The sequence below is a fragment of the Theobroma cacao genome, chromosome 9, assembly GCF_000208745.1.
Source record: "Theobroma cacao cultivar B97-61/B2 chromosome 9, Criollo_cocoa_genome_V2, whole genome shotgun sequence".
NCBI lineage: Eukaryota > Viridiplantae > Streptophyta > Magnoliopsida > Malvales > Malvaceae > Theobroma > Theobroma cacao.
In genome coordinates, this window is record NC_030858.1 from 33,874,622 (window position 1) to 33,899,678 (window position 25,057).

The 25,057-nt window shown below is 32.7% G+C and overlaps 5 protein-coding genes across 9 annotated transcripts in view; all 5 read right to left on the reverse strand.

Moving 5' to 3' along the window:
• LOC18590278 (mitochondrial fission protein ELM1) overlaps positions 1-344 on the reverse strand; it is a 4,519-nt gene extending 4,175 nt beyond the window's left edge. The window contains exon 1 of the mRNA XM_007015703.2: positions 31-344. Coding sequence (XP_007015765.1) covers positions 31-213 — 183 coding nt within the window. The 5' untranslated portion in view covers positions 214-344. The remainder of the gene's footprint in view (positions 1-30) is intronic.
• On the reverse strand, positions 1,341-3,576 carry LOC18590279 (capsanthin/capsorubin synthase, chromoplastic). Its single transcript, XM_007015704.2, has 2 exons — positions 3,341-3,576; positions 1,341-3,104 (listed from the first exon to the last, which is right to left on the reverse strand). The coding sequence occupies exon 2, from the start codon at positions 3,069-3,071 to the stop codon at positions 1,581-1,583; it is 1,491 nt and encodes a 496-aa protein (XP_007015766.2). The 5' UTR covers positions 3,072-3,104; positions 3,341-3,576; the 3' UTR covers positions 1,341-1,580.
• On the reverse strand, positions 4,272-7,822 carry LOC18590280 (vesicle-associated membrane protein 714). 5 transcript variants are annotated; one of them, XR_001929492.1, is made up of 6 exons: positions 7,371-7,822; positions 6,213-6,403; positions 5,603-5,766; positions 4,808-5,137; positions 4,525-4,564; positions 4,272-4,432 (listed from the first exon to the last, which is right to left on the reverse strand). XR_001929492.1 is itself a non-coding variant. In XM_007015706.2 (5 exons), the coding sequence occupies exons 1-4, from the start codon at positions 7,585-7,587 to the stop codon at positions 5,047-5,049; spliced, it is 663 nt and encodes a 220-aa protein (XP_007015768.1). In that variant the 5' UTR covers positions 7,588-7,822; the 3' UTR covers positions 4,654-4,917; positions 5,012-5,046. The 5 variants fall into 5 exon arrangements, 2 of the variants coding, with proteins under 2 accessions (XP_007015768.1, XP_007015769.1); XR_001929493.1 differs by having other exon boundaries at positions 4,365-4,564; positions 4,808-4,917; positions 5,012-5,137; XR_001929491.1 differs by having other exon boundaries at positions 4,365-4,564.
• Positions 8,532-9,825, reverse strand: LOC18590281 (transcription factor DIVARICATA). The gene is made up of 2 exons (XM_007015708.2): positions 9,177-9,825; positions 8,532-9,033 (listed from the first exon to the last, which is right to left on the reverse strand). The coding sequence occupies exons 1-2, from the start codon at positions 9,521-9,523 to the stop codon at positions 8,742-8,744; spliced, it is 639 nt and encodes a 212-aa protein (XP_007015770.2). The 5' UTR covers positions 9,524-9,825; the 3' UTR covers positions 8,532-8,741.
• LOC18590282 (NAC domain-containing protein 90) lies at positions 21,033-22,493 on the reverse strand. The gene is made up of 3 exons (XM_007015709.2): positions 22,073-22,493; positions 21,646-21,938; positions 21,033-21,544 (listed from the first exon to the last, which is right to left on the reverse strand). The coding sequence occupies exons 1-3, from the start codon at positions 22,221-22,223 to the stop codon at positions 21,260-21,262; spliced, it is 729 nt and encodes a 242-aa protein (XP_007015771.2). The 5' UTR covers positions 22,224-22,493; the 3' UTR covers positions 21,033-21,259.

The window sequence follows — 25,057 nt, forward strand, 5'->3', positions numbered from 1 at the left end:
GGGGGGGGGGGCGGCTTTGAATGGACTTACATAAAGAACATGCTTGCCGGATAACCCGAGAGCTCGGACCAACCCGATACTCTGGTTCTCGGATCCAGGTGAACCGTTTCCAATGACGACGGCGCGTCTAACTACGTTGTACGCACCGCCTTCGAAGATCTCCGGCATGCCCATCGTGGGGCTAGGCGGTTCCGGCAGCCGTATTGGTCTCATGGGATTCTGAGTCAAAAAACCCTAATTCCAAATATTAAGAACAAAATAGGGACGGGAGTGATTGAAGAATAAGAAGAAGAAGAAAAGTAGATGATTGCTTCGTTGGCTGTGGCAACTGCAAGTGTGTTTTTACTAACTTCCTTTTATAATCTAATTTCAATTTTCTTTTTACTTTCTTTTATTTTTTATTAAAGTCTTTTTTTCTCAATAAGGATTAGCAATTTTATATTTTTAAACCTGTATGACTTAAAAATTACGCAATATATAATAATTTGTTTAAAAAATAATTTAATTTAGATTAAAAATATCTAGGTAGAACCCAAAAAATGATTATCTATGGACAAAGATGAGAGAACATAGTCAATATGAACTCAAACTTAATTTTAATTAAATGGTAGAACTTAAGTGAAATCCCCTTTATTAGTTATATAAAGTTATTATAAAATTTAAAAAACTTCAAAATTATTAAAAAAATAAATAAATTTTTATTTTTATTACATTCAATTAAAAATATCAAGAATTTTTATTTTGAATCAAATAAACTTAATCATATGATTAAAGATTAATTAATTTTAATTAATCCAATCTTTAGTTTTAAAGATTTATTTATTTAAAATTAAAATATAAGGATTTGATTAATGTAGTAAAAAAATAAAAATTTATTAATTTTTGAGTAAATAATTAATCTTTAACTAAATAAAAAGAATAAGTAAATGGTTTTAAGTTATAATAGCATTAAGCCGTTATGGGTTCTGTTAAAAGAACAAGCAATCGGATTCAAGTAGTTGTTTAGCTGACGTGCTAAAGCGTCATTTTGATAGTCAAAGGTTTCAGTGAGATAGATAAGAAATATATCAAATTATTAACTATAATTCTTATTTTTGTTATTATTATTATTCGATTACAATCCTAAATCGTGTGGAATTATTCAAAATTTTAGATGAATAGAAATGCAATAGAAAGAAAATATATGTTGGCAGCTTAATGCCGATGCGTCAATGACCATGAAAGAGGTGCTCATGGGCATTGCTGTAAGGAATGCTACAGCCTAATGGTGTAGCTATGGCAAAGACAGCCAAAAAACCTTAATGACCGACCTGATCCGCCATGGAGAGTTAGAAAGACTCTGAAGGGCATTGAAAGAAATTATTTTTGCAACGTTTACAGTTCACATCAGTAACTTATTTTTTACAGAATAATCTCATGAGATAGGGTCGTATTTTGATGCTGCATCTTGATTACTACAACCATTCTTACAAATTTGACTTCATTAAAAGAAGGGAGAAAGAAAGGAAAGAAAAGCAAGAAAACAGGAATCAGCAAGACCCTTAACGAAAAACTTGCCATCATTCTTCAATGTTCCGTCACTAAATGGTTTCTAGAGCCAGATTTCCCAACATTCTAACCAGAGGGACAGTGCATTTTGAAACAATATCAAGCCTGGAAGGATTTGAGGCATGTCCAAACAAAGAGGCGCTAAGCCAAGCATGTTCCGTAAGAGAGAGCCTTGAGGAGAGGAACCCATGCCAAAAGTAAGGATCCAGATCAAAGAAAGCTTGAAAGAAACCCCTAGTTCCCTTCAAGTCAAGCTTCAATAGAGTTTCCATACCAAAACAGCAATATTCTCTTGTACATCTCCTCTCGATTGGCCACAATCCATTCCATACTTTGTGATAAAGTGGCCTTCCTCTAATCATTCTTGTTGAACCAAGACATTCTGCAATCGCTTCAGCCACGACCGGGGCTAAAGCCATTGTCCGAGCCACCATGTACCCCGTTGAGGGATGGACTACCCCAGAAATCCCACCTATAGCCATCACATTTTGAGGGATTCTAGGGAGAGGACCACCCATTGGAATCAAACACTTTTCATCTTCTATCACTGTCTTAACTCTAATTCCTAGATGTCTTAGCCTTGCTACCATCCTTTTCTTAATCTCCATATAAGATAGCACCGGCCGACTAACCAGAGATGTCTCTTCCAAAAATATTAAGCTTGAATCAAATGGCATTGCATATAGAAAAGTTGGAATTTTTGAATTGTTAGCTCGTAAATAAGGTTCATTTCCCAAATGGGAATCTCTCCAATCCATGAGGACCATCTTATCCAAATCGAAAGGATGACTATCAACTTCAGCTAAAATACCATGAGCAATCTGATATCCATGGTTCCTAGGCTTATCATACTCTATAAAACTGCTAGCAAACCCACTAGCATCAACAATTAAGCTTGCCTTAAGCTCACTACCATCATCACACTCAATAGCCGACTCAAACTCCTCATGTTTCACTTTCCAAACCTTAGCTTTATGGAATTTAACTGAATTGGAGACGCAATTCTCCAATAACTTTGTCTTCAGTTTCTTCCTGCAGACCCTACCGTAAGGCCGGTCTAAATACTTGGTCATGTTATCGTCAATATAGACACAAGTCATAGGCCATGTTTTGTCCAGACAATCCCCAAGCCCCAAGCTCTCAAACTCATCAACCCAGACACCATAATTGTTAGGCCACATCGAAAGTGGTGAAGGATCAATACAACATACCTTGATTCCATAGCGAGACACTTGCTCGGCAAGCCGGAGACCACCTGGGCCAGTGCCAATAATGATGACATCAAAGCAAGGCCGATCAGAAGGGTTAAACCAAGTAAGATCAAAATCTAAGCACTCGGGTTTCGTCTCTGGTTTTAGGTCGAGGAAGCTACCAAACTTGCTGCTGTTGATTCCATGATGAGCCCTTCTTGATGTTCTTAAATGGGGTTTTGCAGAAGGAAATGAAGCAGTGGGTGAAGGGAAGAGTAGATGATCCTTCCTGGTTGCAAAAGCTGATGAAAATGGCCTAACAAGGGTTCCCATGAGTTGGAGGAAAAGGCAAGAGGAGAAGTCTTTCTACCAAGGATGCGAAGAACACTGTTATTTATGGAAAACGGAGATAGGAGATACAGACACAGAGAAATCCGGGAAAATCAAGGATTAAAAGATGCTTTGTTTCTACCAGCTTTTGCCGCAATATTTAAACGAAACGTTGCACTTGTACACTATAAATTAATGGAAATTGACTGATTGTGACATTCCATTATCAAAAACTGTAACTTAAGTCCACCCAAACACCGAAGATCACTTACCTGATTGCTTCTTGGTGGGGGTTTGAGTTGGTGGCATTTTGACAGAAATTAGGCTCTGTTCATGCTAGCTCTGTTGCTTTGGACTCATAATAAAGATTGAATGGCACCTACACATGCTTGCTGGGTTAAACTTCTCGGCATATGGGTTAGAAAAGCAGGAAATGCAATTCTTTAATGGTTGAGTTAGGCAAGTAGGACCCAGCCACTGCCCACTGCTGCTTCCTTTTCTCTACTAGCTTTCCTAGCTTCGGAACGTTTCTGGGACTGCAATTAACTGGCCTTTTTGTGGACTGAGGACATTAAATTTTACGGGGCAAACCTTTTCAATCTCGAATCTCCATTCCTCCATCATGCTCACGTTTTCAACAATGTTTTTCTTTTCAAGCCACATGGAGATTGGATAAAAATCACTGATGACCATGGAAATTCCAAAAAAAAAAAAAAAGCTTTACTTTTGCTAGTGAATGAATGGGATTTGCAGTCATAAACTTGTGATTGGCTGGAGGAACAAATGAATGAATATACATCTTAAATAGTTAAGACTTGAGACTGCGTCTGCAAGTGACCACCTCATACCTAACACTGTTGCAAATTGCAATGCGCACATTAAATAGTATGGTTGCTTAGTTTTCAATCACTCCATCTATGTGCCCAACCCGTCCCTTGCCACACCTCAATAGGCTCGGAGTAGGTCGCCACACAAATAATTTTTTCTTTTTACTTATTAGAGCTCACATAAATTATTCCAATTGATCCAAATAGTCAAACCTCATAAATCTTATTAACAACTTTTCTTTTGAGGTTAAATAGATGATTAGCAGTATGTCAGCAAAAGATTAGGCATTACGCTCGTTTCCAACCTTGCTTAAATCCCATGAAATAAAAAATATCGACAGCTATAAATAGCACGAGATTCTTCCAAGACCTATAATAAATAAAATCTGTATATCCACTTTTGCCCTTATAGCCATTAGTCAGAACTGGTTTACTTGATATCTTACCAAGGAGAACAAGACCATCAAGCTTCGCATGAATAATCACATCATCTACTTTTACTATTTAGCACTTCATAACATCCATATCACATGTTTCCTGTAAACATTAGATATTACTACCATCTTAAAACCTAGTCACCAACATAAAACAAAAAGAACAGAAAATTTGACCCGATTTTTAGTACCTACCTGCATTTCTACTAGCTATAATGCACCACATGTTCTGCAACTGCAAGTCAAACAGAGAAAGGTCAACATTTACCAAGAACTAAAACAATTAAAGAGAGAGAGAGAGACAGAGAGGCGCAAACGAGAAAGGAAAATATAAATACACCAGAACTAAAATGATTGAACAGATGCTTATGAGAAGAAGCAGACAATGTTACGAAGTTACAGCAAGCAGTTATCATCAAACCTCAAAAATAAATATAATGGATACTAAATCCATGCATTTACAGAATACAAAGATGACCTGCAACAATGGAATGGCAACTCATTCTTCCAAGACAAATATCTAGGTGAGGCGCAGCAACAGCTGTGAAACATACAGGTCTTTCTGGAACCGTGAGCAGCATAGACACCCTGTTTCAAAATACACCTCAAAACCCTGAATTGGAAAGCAAGGAGCCTCCTCAGGGACAAACTTGGACAAATACTCTTCAAGATAAATGCATACCCCTCTTCAGAAATTTATACCAGTAAGACTGCCACTCAGGATCGGCATGAAGGTAGAGTGATGCCTCCACAGCAAGCAGCGATTATTATGTAAAGTAACAGAACAATCAAGCATGTCAACAGTGCCCTGTACACATAGATGTATAAGTATCTTACGTGGCATTGAACATGCACTTACGATGTGAGCCATTACAACTCTTAACATCAAATTAGGATGGTTCATGTAGTTAATTTGAGATGTTGGGATGATTTCAGTTCACATGCATGGATGATAAGATCGCTAGCTAACACTGCAATCTGACAAATTTTTCACATAAGTAGGCTAAGAAATGGACAAAATCAGTGACAACTCCACTGACGTTGTTCAAAAAAATATCTTCATAGATAATCAAAGATCAATGCAATGTTTTCCTCAATTTTTCCGACTCCTTTTATTAGTGGGCTTTGTACACAATACATGCGTTCATAGTATGGGAAGCCATCATTCATATTTCTGCTCCAAGATTATAGATGATAGAAGATTCATAAATTGGCTATTTGTTTATATTTCCATAAATATAATAAGTGACAAAAAGAATTTGAATGTACTCACAAGAGTTTGGCATTTTTCATCCAAAGAGCTCGACGAAGGCGTTTAGACTGTTTCTTGAAGTGAAATGCACCATCTTGCATTGTCGCCGTTTTGTCAACAAGAAGCTCAATTCTATCACCTCTCTCTAGTATTTTCTCGATGTTTTCCACCATAATTGTACGTATCTGAAAATTAAATAACAACCACAAATTCAGGGTACAGTAATCACTTGATATGCTGCCATTGAATTAATAACAATGATGTAAATACAGATAACAAGAAGCACAAACATTTTATTAAGAGATGCTGAGCAATCCACATGTTTTCTCCTTAAAAACTAGCTAATAATAGTGAGATCACTAGTATATTCTTTGTAAAGTTGAAAAACCTCTACATTCCATCAGAGCTACAGATTTGAATTTTCAAGACATTACATGCTGACAACTATTGCCTAGGGCTACGAAGTGCTCAGTCAAAAATAGGAAGGTATTTGACTTAGCATGAAGAGTAAGTCAATTTGCAACATAAAGCACCCATCAGCACATCATGACACGCCCAAGATAAAAAAAATAGAAAATGAAATTAAACAGATGAACAGAAAATGAAGTTCTAGCCAATGTAAGATACTTGCCTCACCCACTTCACCTCTAACACGATTGAGGGTATCTGCACTAGGATTACTGGAGAAAAACTCCATTTGTTGATGCAACACCCGTGAGAACTCATCATTCATTGCATATGCTGGTGCATAATGCGCCACTCTGCCATAGTTTTTCATGAACCTCATGTGAATATCCTCCAAGTATGAAAATGGAATTCTCCCTGCACAAAATAATGAATAGGGACTTGTAAAGATTGTTGTCTCTTTCTTTACATTTTAGAAAAAGGAAAATTAAGCAATCCATCAAGGAGACAAAGCTGCATACAAATGAATATCCATGAAAAATTAAGCACCAACAGTTAAGTAATCCAGAGTAATGAAACTGCTCACAAGCTTAAGGTATAAAAACAAGATACGGTAACTATTAGACATAAATATAATGAAACAAAAATAACATAGAATAACATACTACATTATATCTCAGTTGTCGAGAAAAAGACTTAAAAGTGCTCAAACAACAGCAAACAAAAAAGAACGCAGACAATTTTCAAAAAGGAACATAGATTGTTTAAAGTTTTTTTTCAGAGGATATTCCAATATTAGCCTCAAATGGAAACTGTCAACTATGTTAAATGCATCTAATGGGAAACCTAAGGTGTTGGAAATGAATACATGAGAGGATAGAAGAATAAGTTTAGTAATTTAACATAGGACACAACCAGTGTGAGACTAAAATCTGCAAAAGTTAAAACTTTAAGGTAGCTAGAAACTAACTTCTACTCTTTAACTCATTTTGTTAAATTCAAGTGAAAATCATGATGGCTTACCTACTAATAAAGCAACAAAGAATTAACACTCATGCAGATGAATTTGCTAAAAAATATACCCTTGAGTTTTCCTAAATCCTAGGCAATATTCTAAAATCAATGCTAAATTAAATGAAAAATGGCTTGGTAATTCTTCAATGAAGTAACACATCAACACTGCAAAAGAACATAAAATCAAGCAAAAATTTCAAGTCACAGACTTCGAATGAATCAAATATTAAAAACTTATGGAAAGAATCCAAAATCTCGTTCACTACTTCAATCATCAACCTAATAATATAAACTCGTAACAAAGCTCGAAAAAAGTAGAATTTCCAAAACAATATAAAAAGAAATGTGAAATGAAGCGAAAGAAGCGTACTTCCAAAAGTATCGTTGGCCATACAGAGGAAACTCAGGCCATCGGATCTGAGTATATGAAAGATATACCGATCCTGGGAGAAGCAGAGTCTCGAATCGGCCTCCCCCGGAAGTTTCTCGAGGATACGCCGTGCCACCGCCCCGGTGTTCCCGGTCACAGCGCTGAACTCCGCCAGAACCACCGTGCCTCTAGCCACCACCGCGTAAAGAATCGCCATCAAGATTTTTTTTACTAATTATTTAATTTTATTGGCTTCGAAGCTAATTGGATGGCGGAGGCGACATCGAAGAGCGATGTGGCGATGTGTTTGGGATGGAAGATTTTTGGGGTCTAGCTTTCAACTTTGCTTGGGAGTAGAGCCAAACAGGGAATTTTGCTTACCGGAAAGTCCACGGCCGTTTTTGGGGTTCGTGCGATGTTTGTAATGGTGCAGTATTACTTTTTTTTTTTTATTGAAATATAAATTTTTATTGTATTTTTTCAATGATTGATTTAGTGGTAGTTTTCTTTTTTCTTTAGTTTTATTACACTACATTATTTGATTTCTGCTACTGTATTAAAAAAATGAACCTAAATTCTTGTTTAATTAACTATAAAACAATTAAGTTAAAATTGATTTTACATTATAATCATTTTCTTATTTTCAATCAACTATGGTTTTTCTTTATAACTTTTGATTTTTATTCATTTAAACTTTTAAAAAAATAAAAAACTATAATCAAGTACAAATGAGTCGATTTATTGAATTTATGGTGCTGTAATTTTAATTATTAAATTGTTTCATATAAAAAGTATTTTTCATGATAATGAAAGAAATACTACAAATTTTCTTACTAGGAAAGCGATTAAGTACATGATTTTGTTCATATTCGAAAAAATTGAAAAGGATAATAATGTACTGATTTAACATATTTAGATACTTATTTCGAAAATCATTTAATAAGAGCTCTATGGGCTGTATTAAATTGCCAACGGCTTTGGGCCCAATGATGCTGGCCGATGGCTTGTTTGAGTTTATTTGCTCCTATCAATCATTGATATAGATAAATAAAAAAATATAATTTCATGTTTTATAAATTTAATTTTTTTAAAAAAATTGAAATAAGATTCTAAATTGATGGATAATGTTCCTAAAATACACAATTAGTTATAAGAAGAAAAAAAAAAAGGGTTCACTTTCCACCAAATTAGAACAATTTTTACAACTTAAGATGGACCAAAAAAGAAATAGTTACATTAGGAGGGAAGCAAAAACACAAAGGGTCATATAGTTGTAGAAGGTAATGCTATATTTTCACTAGTATTTACATACAAACATTTCACCTTTTCTACCTTATAAGTTACGACAAAGGGGAACTCAAAAACCCATTGTTATTCCCAAAATGACCTTCCTTGCTCATTGAAAAACTTGGATTGATCCATTAGTTCAATGCTTGAGTGGTCACCCATTGTTCCAACTCCGTTTTGATCGGTGATGTCATCCGCCATTGTAATATCATGTATGCTAGACCTTTTCTTATCCTTTTTATTAATCGAGTTTAAGCGAAGGAAATACTTTTGGGCATGGCTTGCTACTTGAGTTGGCGTCCTTGATACGACCGCGTTTCTTGAAATGCTCCTCCAATCCCCTTTCCCGTATTTTTGTAATCCAATCAGAAAAAGTCTACATGAACCAATCAAGCAAAAAAAAAAAAAACAATTAGTCTCTCTTAATGTAGTTAATTAAAATTTTAATGAAATGAAATTTATAATAGTGAATAAAAACTATTTAAATTTTTTTTTAAAATACAGTTGGCTAACACCAACCTGTGTTCTTCTTCAGTCCAAGGAACGCCTTTCCTTCTCTCGCTTTCCCTGTCCTTTTTCCATCCAACCCAACCCTGACTACCGCCTGACTCGTTCACCCAACTCGCCGATTCCAACTCACCCTCGTAACTCGGCATCTGAACTCGCCCTGACTCAATCTCCATAACGTCATGCTCCAAATCCGCGTAATGTTTCCTAACCTCCATTGCAGACTTCCCAGGAAGTTGGGCAGCGATTTTTTCCCACCGGTCGGGCGATTCCTCGGGGAACATAATCAAAGCTCTCTCGAACAGCTTGTCCTGATGCCAAGACCAGGACGACGGGGAATCGTTGTTGCTTCGGATCATGACCAAGCTAAGCTGTCTTCAGTCTGGTTTGGTTTAATTTCAAAAAAGGTAAGGCTGCTGGGTGTTTTATAAGACGGGACCTTCGTTATTTTTTGTTTTTAGTTTTGGATTACGTAACTTTCGGCAATCTCTGACTCGAAGGACTTGGATGAGATCATGTTAAACACGTTGTCGTGGTGTGCCACTATTTTTATTTCGCCTTATAACCAGATGTCGGTGGGAATCACTTTTTAATTAAGCTTCTCTTTTTGTTTCAACTGCTTTTAATCAGACTGTTTCAGGTTCTGTTTGTTCGGAGACAGAAATGGCGGAAAGTTAGAAAATGTTTTTAGCTTTTTTGATCAAATTAATAACCACTCTAGCAAGTGGTTTTCTTTACTAATTAACCCCAAACCCCGTGATTACATTAGAAAGACAGTATCTTCTTTTCACTTTCAAAAGCACTTGTCCTACCAATTGAGTGCCACTCAAACGTATCTCAGGCTGCAAATTCTGATTTATGGTAACTTTTTATAAAGTTTCATGGACTTTAACGTCCGCGTAAGCCTCGTGTTAGGGAATCTAGTGGGCAGTGATAATTTTTTACCCTATTCATGAATAAGAAGATAAGGTCCCCAAAAAGAGAAGGATTTTATAGTAAATATCTTTGGTGTGCGTGGAATATTCTAGGCGGCCATGAAACATTAAATTACGAATGTCTCTGTTGATCACCCTCCCTCCCCCCCAAAACAAAAGTCGTTGTCAGAAAATTTTTCGAAGTTGTAAGATACTGTTTTCCTTGTTGTAAAATACGACTTAATTAGTTGTAAGTCTTAGCCATCTTTAGACTCTTATCTCTACTAGTTTGTACGTTAAATTGCTGCGAAAGGAAGAGATTCTAGATTCAATCTTATCGGTTTAAGGATTATGGAGACAAATGAAGAGATCTAGTTGTTTGAATGATCTTCTTTCAGTGCCTTTTTTTTTTAAATTCTCCTATATTTCCATTCTAATGCGTCTCTTTGGTCCCCTTTTCATTACAAATTCAGCGTATTATAAAATTAAGTACTCTTTGCTCTTGATGATCACTCAAGCTCAACTTGCAGTTTGGATAAGCTCTTTCTCACCGTGAAGTTAGCACTTCATTACTGGCTGCGCCCACCGCTTATTGCTTAATCTATCATCAATTAACTTAAAATCAGCTACATACTCATTTGGTGGCAAAATTTGATACGGAAAGGAATTTTTTTAAAATTATCAAACGATACTGTAGACATTTCACATAGAAATTGGAATTGGTTTTTGCAACTTTAATAACATATTTAGTTGGGGGAATGGCTACCTAAGGAATAAATGCTCCTTTGTTTGGTTTTCTATACTCCAAGGAATAGTGTTGGTATTAAATATTCTTTGATTTTAACTTATTTTAGGGAATAACCATTATAGATGAACGGCTATTCCTTTGAACATTGGGAACCAAACGTCTTTTAAAAGTTTGAAAAATTACATAATATTTTAAATTTAAAAATTGATTAAAGTTATTAATATGTGAATCATAATAATATTTAAATTATAAATAAAATATTAATTTTAAATTATAAATAAAATATTAATATTTAAATTATCAATTATTAATATTATTATAAAAAAGAAAAAAGAAAAAAGTTTAAAATTTTAATTATATATTATAAAAATTAACATAAAATTATCTATATTTTAATCATAATAATATTTCAATTGTAAATAAAATGTTAATGATTAAATTATATATAAAATATTAATATTTAAATTATCAATTATTAATATTATTATAAAAAGAAAAAAGTTTAAATTTTTAATAATATATTATAAGATTATATTATAAATTTAAAAATTAATTAAAATTATTAATATTTTAATCATAATATCATTTAAATTATAAATAAAATGTTAATATTTAAACGATAAAGTATTAATATTTTCAATTAATTATAAATTATAAATATTTAAAAAATAAAATAAAATAGCAATAAATAATCATAATAACATTTAAATTATAAATTACATATTAATATTTTAAAATATTAATTACTGAATTATAAATAAAATATTAATATTTAATTATAAATTATTAATATTTTTAAATAAATTTTAAAATAATAATATTTAAAAATAAAAATAAATAATCATAATAACATTGTAAATTATGATTAAAATATTAATAAAATATTAATATTTAAATAATCAATTATTAATATTTTAATAAATTATAATTATTAATATTTTAAAAAATATAAAATAAAAATAAATAATCATATATATAGTAAATGGTATTTTGTCTTTTTATACTCTATTCCTCTCTTATTTCAAAAATATTTTTACCTACCAAACACCGCAATAAGTTATAATAACTATCCTTACCATAGTCCATTCGTCGTACCAAATCACATTATAACTAATATATTTTATTTCCACATAATAGCTATTATATTTTATACCTATCTATTTAGCTAACCAAATATGCAATAAGGGTATTATTGTCTTCTCTTTTCAATTTGTTTAGGCATTTTTTATAATTTTATTTGAGGTAGAGAGAGAATTCGAAAAAGAATGATGGGGGATCACCGACAGTGTTGAATCAATCCTTCTATGTGGATTTAACGTCAAAAATAAGAGAAGAAAGGAGAAAGGTCCATGTAAGTAAGATTAAAACTCGTTGAGGTAGTCATTGTTCACAGTAGAAATACAAAGAATTTATAGTCAAGGCTATATCTCTCTTTTCGCACTTCTCCTTTTCTGATGACGGTTCACAATGGGTAGATATTATACGTTGGAGGAGGGACATAGCCACACACACACACATATATATATATACCCACCAAATCCTTGTATTCATGCATTTTATCCAATTTAATTCTTACGTTTAAAATCGAAACAATTTAATCTCTTAATTTTAATAATTGTTCCAATTTAGTCACTTTTTCTAATAACATTTAATTTTACCATTAAAAGTGATGATGTTAGCTCTGATATGGTGTTCATGTGGCACTAGTATGTTGATATGTTGATGCCATGTGGCAATATTGACAGGGCAAATTGAGAAAAAAAATTTCAAAAACAAAATCTATGCCACATCATAAGAAATAAATTGAATAAAAATGTATATTATGGAAATTAAATTGAACAAAATTGAGCTATTTAAGGATTAAATTGATTTTTTTTTTTAGAAATACAAATATTTGGGTAGATAATATATAAACTTATTAATAAGCCAAATATTTAAGTGTAAAAGATTTATGATGTTAAAAAATATATAAATATTTTCTTACTTGATTATTTGATTTTAGAATATGTACAGTAATTTATTTTCTTTACAAAAATTAAGTTTGAATTTCCCTTTTGTAAAAAAAAATTCATACTTAAAGTCAGATTTAAATGAATAACTTGTATTATATTGAAATAAAATAATATAAAAAGACTAAATAAATCTTTTTTTTCTTTTATTTATAACGGTATAAAGAATTAAAATTTATATTCTAATTTGACTTAGTTTTTAACTTAAGTCGAGCTCAAATTAACAAAATAGGTTGATTTAGTTAAAACTTTCACAATTTACAAATACTCATTTTTTCGAAATTATTCAACACTTATCTAATTTACCTTTTATTTAAATTTACTCAAAGTTTCTTATAAAACAATTTTATTTAAGTTCAAAAATCTCAATCAAATTCTACTAAATTTAAATTTAAATAATTAATTTGGATATACAAAAAATTCATAAATGCAACATAAAATGGTATAAATATCTACAATTATATTTAACTTTATCAATAATAAATGTAGTCTTTAATTACAAAATTCCAACCTAAAAAATGTAACTTGAAATATTAAACAAAATAGGAACAAAAAAATAAACAAAAAATTGAAAAAGTGAAGTAGCTTAGATTTTATAAATATAATAAAAGGTTTGTTGACTTTAAAAAAAAAAAAAAAAAAGAAGTCTGTTAGGCCCAAATTAAGCATGTTAGAACGAAAAATTATTTTTATAATCATCGTTAAAAAAGAAAAAACTAACAAAATTAAGAACAATGAGGCTCATATGCATACCAGCACTATTATCATAAAGCTATTTGGTCCTTAAATTAAAAGAATTTAAGAAAAAAAATCAAAATCAAAATCAAGAAACATAAATTTGTCATCATTGCCCTAATTTGATAATAATTAATCAATGAATTAAACTTCTAATGAGAAAAACAAAAAAGGGAAAAGAAGACTGAGGGGTGACCAAGGAAAAAAGTAACTATTGCCTTTTATAACTACAAAAATGAAATTTTAATTTTAAGCGTTTTTAGGGTTTTATGTAAATAACGACGTTGTCTTCCTATAATTATATATTAAAGATAAAATATTTTTTTTTTATAAAAAGAGAATTCAAACTAAATTTTTACAAAGAAGATAAATTAATGTATTTATTTTAGAATCAAATAATTAAGTAAGAAAAAAAATATATATTAATACTATAAATCTTTAACAGTTAAACATTTGATTTATTAATAAGTATATGTATTATCTGCCTTCTAAAAAATATATATGTATCTTCTACTCAAAGATTTATATTTTTTATTTTATTTTTCAACTTAATCCCTAAATACCTCAATTTGATTAAATTTAGTCTCTGTATTATACATTTTTATTGAATTTAGTTTTTATAACGCGATACAGATTTTTTTTGAAATTTTTTTTCTTGATTTGCCATGTGGCATTGACATGTCAATGCTATGTCAACATTGCCATGCCATCATGTTAATACCACATGACACTACCACATCATCATGTCAGTGTCACGTGGTATTACTATATCACCAAAAGTACCATGTCAACACCATGTCAGCAATTAGGTTATCACATTTTAACGGTAAAATTTAATGCTGTTAGAAAAGAACTAAATTAGAACAATTTTCAAAATCAAAAAATTAAATTACTTCAATTTTGAGTATAGAAACTAAATTGGATAAAATGTATGAATATAAAAATTTATTGGATATTTTGACCATATATACTGTAAAATAAACCCTAATAGAAGTCTTTCTTAAAAAAGTCAATGCTACACAACTGTCAAACTACACTAACCCAATTAGATGTGCAAAATCCATCATTAATTGATCACTTCAATTATAATTGAGTTTTTATTCTTTGTCACACAATTGAACTAAATTATCAATTTATTTTATTAAATCAAAATTATCAATTAATAGAATCAACGATGGTCGGTGCTAATTTAGCTCTACACGCAGGTTTGAAGTTGGGAGGGCCAGATTTGGCCTTACCCCATTGCTGCAAGGCCCATTACTGGCGGTGGAAGAAATTGATGAAAAAGAAAGGAAAAAGAAAGAAAGAAATAGAAAATGTTATTATTATAAATTTTATTTAACTTAAATGAAAATAAATAAGCATAAGTAAGAAGGAAAAGAACTTAAAGAAACGAAAAGATTGAAGGAAAATGGAAAACGAAAATTAAAGTATGTTTTCCTTTTTTGTAAAAGTTCACATTAAATTTTATTACTAATTCTTTATTAAGTCGAGTATGAAATAGAATTTATATTTTATAAAATTTACAATTTTTTTATCCAAATAGATAAAGGTCAGAGGAGTTATTGAAATTTGATAGTAGTATATAAAATAATCCTTCTTCTTTTCTACAAAATAAAAAATAAAAATCATTCAAATCTAATACATACAATTAAAGTCATTTTCCAAAAAAAAAAAATACATACGATTAAAGTCAAACCCCTTAAGGACCATAATTAGGTGATGGTTAGGGGTTTCCTTCACTTTTTTTTTTTAAGAAAATAAGCGGCAATTAGTCCCTTAAACACTATTTAAAGAAAACCAAAAAAAAATTATTCTTATTAAATCAAAATAAAATAAAAGCATGACATCAAATATGCACTTAATTAAATAAAATATATGATAAGTAAATTAATTTCATGTATATATTATATTAAATTAGCAAATAAAATTACTTAGAGATTAAATATTATATTGATTTAGTTAATAAAATTATTTAAAAATTAAATGAAAAATATATAGCAAAATAACGATAGATATTTTTTTGTTTTAAAAAAATTTGAACTTAAGATTAATCAATTATTAAATCAAATACTTAAATATTAAAGGTATAAATATTTTATTTCTTATTTTTCCAAAAAAAAAAACAATATACACTTATAAAACGTAAAGAGAATACAAAATGAAAAAAACTCCGTATTTTGAAACTGACGAAGAGAATAGAAAGAAGTGAAGTCAAAACTCGTCAACTTGAAACATGGCTAAGGACACAGGAAGCAGGTAGCGCTAAATCAGTGTCAGAACTCTGAAGTATTCATGGTTCCTTTGCTGTCTGATCAAGCAGACTATCTCTCTCTTCTCCACTTTCTCTTTCCATTACTTGTAGATTCTGCTTTAAATAGGTTGCAAGGGGAAAAGGGACAAAACAAGTCCAAGGTAAGCCTTTACTCATTTTGTCTACGAAATTGCCATTACCAGTTTAATCTGATTTTTTGTTTGTTTCCTTATATTTTGGATTTGTTTAGACTGAAATAAATCTGGGTTTCTTTCTTTCTTTTGTTTTTCATTTAGAAGTGTTAAAAGAGGTTGCTTTATATGAGTCTATTGAGTTTATATACTTGATGATTTCTCATTTTTCAATGTTTGTGTTTCTTACTTCTGTGTGCTGTAATTGTTCCATGTAAAATTATTTGTCAAGAAGAATGAGAGAAATAAATAGGAGAAGAATAATAAACATGGTTCCTCATTTTATGGAATTTGTTTTGAGAACCCAGCAGATTTAAAACAAAAAAGAAAGGTTGGGACTTGGAAGTTGGAAGCAATGAATCGTAAAAGATGGATTTCTTTCTTTCTTTTGTTGAAGTTAGTTCCTTTAGCAATTGTGGGAAGGTGTTCTTTGCCTGATGATTCATGTTGCTTGTTCCACAAACAAAATGTGAATGCGGATGGGCAGCTGAGGAATTTGTGGGTTTGATGTCGCATATTTGAAAATGTAGTTGTTTTTGGATGAAATTTTGATTTGTTGATTGAATAGATGATAATTGACTAAGGGAAGTCATCAACGGGGAATTGTTTCAATGTCTCATATTTGTTTGTAAGTCAAACGATTTTACTCAGGTGGCATGTGATTTTGACTTTTGATCAATTGAGTGGTGACAAAAGTTCTATATTAGGTTGAATTTCCTGTCATTTTCGTGGTTTCTTTTTAATATATTTCAAACCATTTTAGAGTGGTTAGGGTAGTTTCTGGTCTTTAGGAATGAAGGATCTGTTGTGGCAAACTGAAATGCCCTTGCATAAGTTGTACTAATACCTTAAAGACCAAATCCAACTAAAGTGATGCCTTTTGTTGATTTGGACTTTGGAGGTATTTCCTTTTAATTGACTAAAAAGAGGGTTTTTGGTGCATGTTATGAAGCCACTCTATTGAACAATAAGCTGATTGCCGTAAGATGTGTTATGGTTACAGAGCTGATCACTTGCCTTAAAGTTTCTGGCGGCGATAGGTTGTTGAGAGTTGAGACTAAATTACTTTTGCTTCTTGGGCACAAGAAGTCAAAAGAATGACAAGTTTGGATTTGTCAATGTTTCATATATTTCCAATGTTGTTCACTTTCTCATTATCTCTGACATACAAGAGTGTTATCTGCTCTTGTGTATACTTTTACAGAGTAGTAGAAGGTGTGGAACACACTTTTACATTTAGAAGAAGTATTGGAACACGATTGACTCATTTTCTCTTGAAAAGAAACTCATTTTGCTGGTAGCATTGAGGACAAAGTCAAAGCCATTGCTTCTTTTCTCTGCTGAGAAAAGTAGAAGAAGGGAGCATAAAGGTGTTAGTACTGCACTGCAAAATGTTATATGTCATGTTGACCTAATACCGACAAAAGGAGCATGCAACTATATAAAAAGCCAGATCATATGGAATTTTTTAGACAGACCATGTTAGTGGTGAATAATCTCAAAAATGATCTTATGCAGGAAGTAAAGGTACCCTTCCATATGATTAATGTTATATCTAGAATTTTTCTGGCACTTTTCAAAGCTTGCTTGATGGTTTAGCATTATGTAGTGTGTAGATACGGAGCTGATGACATAGACAGATAGATATAAAGATGTATGCAATTGTACAGTATGCTGATTATACAAATTCTGACATCTAGCTCAGTTATACATTTTGCTGGCTAGAATCTGCCAATGAGGAACAGTTTCTTGATTAATGCTATGAGTTGTATATGAGTGTCAAAGTGCATGAAGCTTGGGGGTGTATTGCTGGATTTTAAGTGAGAGGCCTAGCCATGAAGTTATATTTTTCAGTAGATATCTATAGATTTTTGGTTAGAAAAACAAGGCGGTTGAGTTTAGTTTTCATCTTTGTCTTAACTGGTTGATCATGAACTAGCAGAAGAGAAAAACATTTTAATCTGTTGATAGGTAGGAAGCCAATCTAGGGCAGTGCAGGAAGGTATGGTGTTCAGGTGGGTAAATTTTAATTGCAAAACGACCCATTCTGTGGCAAAAGGAAAAAAAGAAAAGCTCTGATCCTACTATGAATTGAGGTGCCATTGATATTCCGGCTCCTTATCTATCTATCTATCTATCTATATATATTTTTCTGAATGCGGAAAAGGTTTTTATTCGTTGTCAAGAGGAATACATTTAAACTTACGTAAACTGAGAGGGAAATAGGGGTGACTTAGGATATACTGTCAACTTGTTTGACCTAGAATGATAAGCTCTGAAATGTTAAAAACATTAGATTCCATTTTCCTTTTTTTTTATTGGTACATACCTATGCCATGCATTTATTTTCTTCCAGACAAAAATTCTTTTGGTGGATACTGAATTCATATTTTTAATAATAAAAGTTCCAGTATTTGAATGTTGTATGGTTAGGCTTTGATTATTTCATATTGATTAAATTGATGCACAATATAATAAATGAGAAAAAGAAAGAAAGTTGAGGTACAATGCAATGTGAAAGCTCCCTTTGGCTAGTTGACCTCAATCAGGATAACAAATTTCATGGGCAACTTGTCTGACATGCAATGTATCCAGTATCCATACTTCAAAATTTTTCTTGCCAAGCTGCATGAAATAGATTTCCTGCACAGATCTCCCCTTTTATTTTCTCATCTGCTAATTTTTATTTCCCTCTTTACTGTTTAAAGAGAAAGAGTGGTATTTTATTTAATAGTCCGGTCAAACGTTGTGCCCTTACCATTTGTTAATTATTTGGAAATCTGATCCTTGTCATGTTCTATTGACTTGTTTCATATCATGGCTGAAAGTTTGAACATTGGTAGGATATACCCCTTCTCCAAACAAAATAAAAAGAAGGTACCTCAGAAAATGAATATGCTAATTAAGGTTAGGGATATGGTCAAGAGGAGGAAACTTATGAGATCATATCTACTTATGGTTACTTTGGCCTATTTTTCAGTATGCTAATTTCAATGAATATTAAGTCCCTATAGGTTGAAAAGCCACCAAGTGGTCAGCAGCTATAAACATGAGTGCAAATGGAAACAAATTAAATTTGCATTGAGATATGATTTGTAATATAAGTAGCAAATGTTTTTAAAAGACAAAAAATGAGTAATTATAAGAATTTCTGTGAGGAAAATAAATCTATGAATAGTATTCACAAACTTTAACGAATTGATTACAAAATGAATAAGAAAGAAGCATTTTCTAGAGAAATTGATGTTAGATTATAGGACAGGCAAGGGATAAGGGTTCTTATTCCAACCTTTTCAGACAGTGGTTCTTGCTTCTTTTTTTGTTTTTTTGGTTAGCTATTGTTTGCTTGGGTGCCTTTTAGATTTACTGCTAATAGTAAGGGGAAGAGCAATAATTACTGACGAAACAAAACCACTTCTTTGAGGTTCATAACTCATCGGTTGTGATGTTGACATTGGTATATGTATGTAAGGATAAGGCATAAGGCAGATGTTTCAAGAAAAGGTCCTGCCACTGCCAGAAATAAAACATGCCCATCAGGTTGGTGATAATTCCTTCAAAATTTCCTAAGAGTTAGTTGTTGCATCTTGCTGGGCCGTGAAAGGAGGGATACTTAATGATGATGTGTATCCACTTTTTAGCTTAAAACATGGCACCAGCCTATGAGTTTTGCATGCAATAGAAGGATATTGAAACTGTCCTTTTTGTTATCCATTCTTCTAATTCCACTGTGTTGACAACACATTGATCTTCACAGGAATGTAAACCATCAAATTCAAGCTTTCACATGTTTAGGGGAAGAATGAATTCTCTTCTTCTGGATTTTATACGAAGTTAACACATCAGGAACACTGCTTTCTAGTCTGATATAACTTCTTTGATTGTCTCATGAAGAGCAGAGGTCCAAATATTTGATAAAAATGTGTGGTAGGATTCATTTTCAAGCATGTTGAATTCAATAATATGACTCATGATCTTTTTATGCTATTTGCATTCACTACTTTGCTATCTAAGTGAGGTTCCTTGTATACTTCCGCATTTGTCATAAATCTACTCATTTTTTGGTATTTTTTTTTATTTTTTATTTTTCAGTTGTCTCCAGTACATTAAATAGGCATGGGAACATTATTGAGTTCAACATGGATTGACTAGACATTGACTACTATTGTTTGTTGGATTAGTAACCATTTAAGATTTGAGAATAATAATTTCTCTGAAACTTGTGTGAGCGTAAATTTGAAATTTCTGGATGGTCCTCTTGAAACAGCGTTGGAAGTGAGCTGTCATCAACTCCATGGGCGAAAGTCTGACGGGGAAACTTGTGAAGACTTGTCAAGGTTGTGTCCTACCAGCCTAGGATGAGCCAAAATTCTTTGACTCTATAATCTCCTTTGTAAGACTTTAATTGTGGATTGAGCCATTTGATCATCTTAAATTCTCAATCTGTAGAAGAAATCAATCACGAATCTTGAGTTGGGATGGTCTATCGCTGTATTCTGGCTTTCTCGTGCTATTGTAACTAAAGACTACCAGCAGAGCCTTTTCAATTTATTAATATTTTAGAGCTATGTAGATTGAGCCTTTTCATTTTGTTATCAACCTTGCTCTATATTGCACGGTAGTTTGATAGCCAGTATAGGATCTGGTCTAGTTTTGAACCTAGGTCCCTCTTGTAAATATCTATTTTCTATCAACTTTGTGCTTGGAGCTGGTAGAAGGCAAAAATTAATTCACTGTTGATGGTAGTTCATTTAAAAATGATAGCTGGGAATCTTTAAGTCTATTTTCGAAATCCCTGGTGGCATATAGGCATGCATGATTAAGTCTGAACAAGACTTTGGATTAGATATTTAGCGAGTTTATAAGCAGATAGGCTGACTACTTTTTTTTGTTTGTCCTTTATGGTTGTTGTTATATTTTTCTCTAAGACTGTTGCTCTGGTACTCTTTCTTCAATTTGTCATTTTGTTTTCTCCTGCTCCGGGTTAGTAGGTCTAGTTTATCAGTGACAGATACTGTGCAAAAACTGTGCGATTTTTCCCAAGCTTCAGTTTCTTCAGAAAAATAACCCTATTTTACATTAAATGATCTCTTTAATTTTGCTTATTTGCTAGCAAGTTCCCTTAACCTACAAGAGGGAAGAAGAAATCTGCTACTTACTAAAGTTAGGTTTTGCACAAGTTTTTTGTATTACAATTCTTATCATGCCAGAAGAAGGGCTAATTACCTACCAATATTGCTTCCCTCAGGTCCAGTTCCCTTGTTCCCATGCTAAAGGATGTTCTTCTAGATCATTAACCATCTCCCAAATGTCATCTTCACTGCTGTCTTGGAGTTCAGAGTGGTTTCCTCCGGAAGGTGAAGTACCTGAGGAGCTTATCTCCATCATTGTGGGTCTCTCAGAAGATATTGTAGTCCTATTGTCATGAAGTTGTGTTCCTCGTGGCACAGTTTCTAGCGGGCGTCTATCAAATGCTCGTAAGCTTCCTGACACCACGTAGACTCGACACAAACTGAATTCGTGTCTCAACTACATTAAGAAATGATGACCAACCGAGTGATGATTAGAAATGGAAGAAGTTCATATCTAGCTTTAAGCCCAAAGAAGAGGTATGTAGATATTATTTTCACCTTACGAGTAGCAGCAGCTGATGGGTTGGCTACTGCTTCTATGGCTCTATATTCATTCATCTTCCATTTGGTTTTCCTCCCAGAAGGAGCTTTTCCCTTATAAAAGACCATGGTTTTCTTCATTCCTATCACTTGGTTATCTGATGAGTAGACATAGCTGGGAGACCCTGTTGCCTTCCAGTATCCAGAAGCTGTAGTTCGGTTAGGTCTCCCTCCACGAGCTTCCTTCTCTTGTCTTGGTGTAAAGTAAAACCATTGCTCTGTGTCTGCTTTACAAACCTCCCCAGCAAGCTCTGCAACATATCCAAAACAAAACCAAAAAAAAGAAAAAGAAAACCAAAACAGATTAGGCAGTGTAGCATTCTTTTTGAAGCATATCTAACATATATTGCATTCGTGTTGTAATGAGCAGTAAAGAAAATTGTACGTGGAAGGTCCCATGGCTCTACATCGTAAATGTTGAGGACTGGGATAACATGGTGCATCTCTTGTCTCTTGCCTTCCAACTGGTTGCGTAGGTAGAAGGAAACCAACTCCTCTTCTGTGGGAAAGAAGCGAAAACCCGTGGCGACTTCCATTACCGGTAGCAGCTATATGTGGTTGCTTACCGTATTTGAGTTTTTGTACCCTTTGTCCTTTGTTAATCTGCTTCGAATGAGCCTATCCGTGTAAATGCAGGGGGCTTAAATAAGCATCTAGTACAGGGAAAAGAGAGGGAGGAGGTTTGCCGAGTGAAATTGGAAAATTTGTGCATGTTTTTGGATTGGTGGAAACTTCCACGCGGTTATGTAATGAAGATAATGTTCCTTTGTCCTATAATATTGCTTCACTTGTCCCAATCCAATCCAAGCCAAGGATATGTGATGTTGAAGCAGTCAGCCTGGCTTTTTTTATTTCTTTAAACCCCTCGCCTCTCTATCTGCCGCATGCTAACATGTCATATTACCCCTTACAGCTCATCAAATCCAAGTCGGTCCATCTGATTCTGCATCCTCATCATAGGAAGACATGGTCAACGTGTCACAACTTGCTCCACTTTAATTATTAGCTTTACTTTGTGCCGGGGTAGCTAGGGAATTTGACCCATTTTGCAAGCACCAGGGGTAAATAAAATTGGCTAAATTCCTAATTGAGCCTTCAAACTTTCAGTCGACGAATACAATTAAGTCCTCGAAATTTGGTTCCTCTCAATTGAGCCCTTCAATTCAATCCAATGAGAGGCTGTGTCGCAGATTGGTTTCCCGAGTTTACCCCTAATTACAACCGCGGTCGATATGTGTCCAATAACTCGTGGGGCGTCCATCACTGGGTCCCAAGGCCAACGCTGTCCCTGACATAGTCAATTGTAGTAATATATTCTTTAATAAAAGGGAAAGACTTTGCTCGGAGGTCAGAATTATGACATTTTTTTAATGGGTTATTGGCATTAAAGGGTGGATAATCTTTTATCTAATATTCCATAAATTTTAACAGTCATGCAAGTAAAAGAATATTGTGGGCTTGGTTATTGATCGCAGTTGCATGGTCAATTAATGCTGCAACCATTGAGTGGATAATCATAAACTTATTTTTAAATTAATTTTTTTTAAAAAAAGCATCAAAATATATTTTCCAGTTTTCTTCTCTATAATCATGAAGAAATTGAAAATCCCTCCAATTCCACCATCTGAAGAAAGTCTCTCTAATTTATAAATTATGGGTATCAATTTTCAACGATAAAGAAACTTGAAGAAGCACCATAGTTTAGACATGGTTGACAATTGGAACCAACCCTGAAGAAAATAAGAAAATAATATTAAATTTAATGTTAGCTTAATTTTAATATTAAATTTTAGTTTTATGCATATTTTTTTTCTTAATTAGTGTAATACTACTAAAACCCATTAATTGTCTCTAATAAAAACTCATCACTTGTTATAAATATGATTTTAAATTTTAATGTATTTTTTATGAATTAATTTTAATTTATTAATTTAATTTTCATTAATAATATATATTAAAAATAATTTTAAATTTATTTTAATAAATTAAACACGAATATTTAATATTTAGGTATAAATTTGGATAATCATTTAAAAATTTAATCAAATATTTATAAAGTTTGTATATTTTGTCCAATAATAAATTTCGTACTGCAATATCTAAAAAATAACAAATACTTATCTGTAGACATCCCTGACCCTGTTACCAAAACTTGATTTGGTACGCAAAGGGACCAAGTCTTACTCTCCTTAGTGGGATATAGGAAAAGGGTGTATGTATGTAGTATGTGTCAGCACAATGAAACAAAAGTTGAAAAGTTTAATGGAAGAAAAAGGTTGAAACAAATCAATATCAGTGTGAAAAGTTGTTTTCATAATCAACAAGCAACCCTTTTGGCCTAGGAATTAGGCTTTTTTTAAGCCTTTTACCTTTTCAAATTCATTTTTATATCCGCGTAAAGGGCGAGGGGTTTAACACACGCCTGTCTTAAGCCATGCGTGCAAAAAATATTTGAAAATTTCCATGCGATGTGGGGTTGAGCCTGGATTTCTTCATGACTTGCCTACGCAATGCTTGGCTAATCCCATACGACAGCGAGCTAACAAGGAGACCCTTGTTCTTTGGGTTCCCAATTTTTGGATTTGACAGTAACAACTGGTCCATATCATCATAAATAATAAAATCGATATTTAATTTGAATCCAAAGGGAAGAGGAGTGTTGTGTGACTTTTGCCTTGTTTCCTTTCTACGGTTGACGGTTTTTTATTGGTATGAGTTTCCTGTTGAAATGTCAGTCTCATCATTTCTGGGAAGGGATGACTGATTTTTTTGGATAATTTGATGGGAATCAAGGCAATCTGCAGTGAGGAGTGGGTGTTCAAGATTTACTACAATGGGGTTTCTCATAAAAATGGGTGCTTATTTAATATTTTTCAGCATGGATAGAAATACTATTTGTAAACATCAACATCGCATTTAATAACTCAGCAATTCAATGTTTCAGTTGTATGGGAGAAATTCTTCTTCATTTCGTAAAACTTATTCTCTTTTTCAAATTCTAATTTCGAACGATTAGATGACTAAGGATTTTCCAATTTGTTTTAGGCACATTAATTATATGCAATAACCTGATGAAGTAGCTAGTTAATGTATTTACCAAGATGGTTGAGGAATCCTTGTTGGCCATGGTGGGAGCACAAAAGCAAGCAGTTGATGAGAGTAGAAGTTCCGACGAAGCACTTCCAGTTTTCTTGTCTGGAGGCTGTATGAAACCAGGCAGCCTCCATAACCCAGATAGACTATATCAAAATCATGAGGGTGGAGAGGCAGAGGGAAAATGTAGAAATTATCTTTGGGAATAAACCTATTGAGTTCACCTTGAGGAGACCAAGAATCAGAAAATCTAATCCTATACTCCAAATACCATTCT

Excerpts from the sequence above, each read along its gene's own strand:
- LOC18590282 (XM_007015709.2), bottom strand. The coding sequence starts at position 22,223 with ATGGAAGTCGCCACGGGTTTTCGCTTCTTTCCCACAGAAGAGGAGTTG. Across the intron at positions 21,939-22,072 it reads AGAGCCATGGGACCTTCCAC|AGCTTGCTGGGGAGGTTTGT; the intron begins GTACAATTTTCT and ends GATATGTTGCAG. Across the intron at positions 21,545-21,645 it reads CAGCTGCTGCTACTCGTAAG|TTGAGACACGAATTCAGTTT; the intron begins GTGAAAATAATA and ends TTCTTAATGTAG.
- LOC18590280 (XM_007015706.2), bottom strand. The coding sequence starts at position 7,587 with ATGGCGATTCTTTACGCGGTGGTGGCTAGAGGCACGGTGGTTCTGGCG. Across the intron at positions 6,404-7,370 it reads GGCCAACGATACTTTTGGAA|GGAGAATTCCATTTTCATAC; the intron begins GTACGCTTCTTT and ends TATTTTGTGCAG. Across the intron at positions 5,138-5,602 it reads ATGAAAAATGCCAAACTCTT|GGCACTGTTGACATGCTTGA; the intron begins GTGAGTACATTC and ends CTATGTGTACAG.
- LOC18590279 (XM_007015704.2), bottom strand. The coding sequence starts at position 3,071 with ATGGGAACCCTTGTTAGGCCATTTTCATCAGCTTTTGCAACCAGGAAG.
- LOC18590281 (XM_007015708.2), bottom strand. The coding sequence starts at position 9,523 with ATGATCCGAAGCAACAACGATTCCCCGTCGTCCTGGTCTTGGCATCAG. Across the intron at positions 9,034-9,176 it reads TGGACTGAAGAAGAACACAG|ACTTTTTCTGATTGGATTAC; the intron begins GTTGGTGTTAGC and ends TGGTTCATGTAG.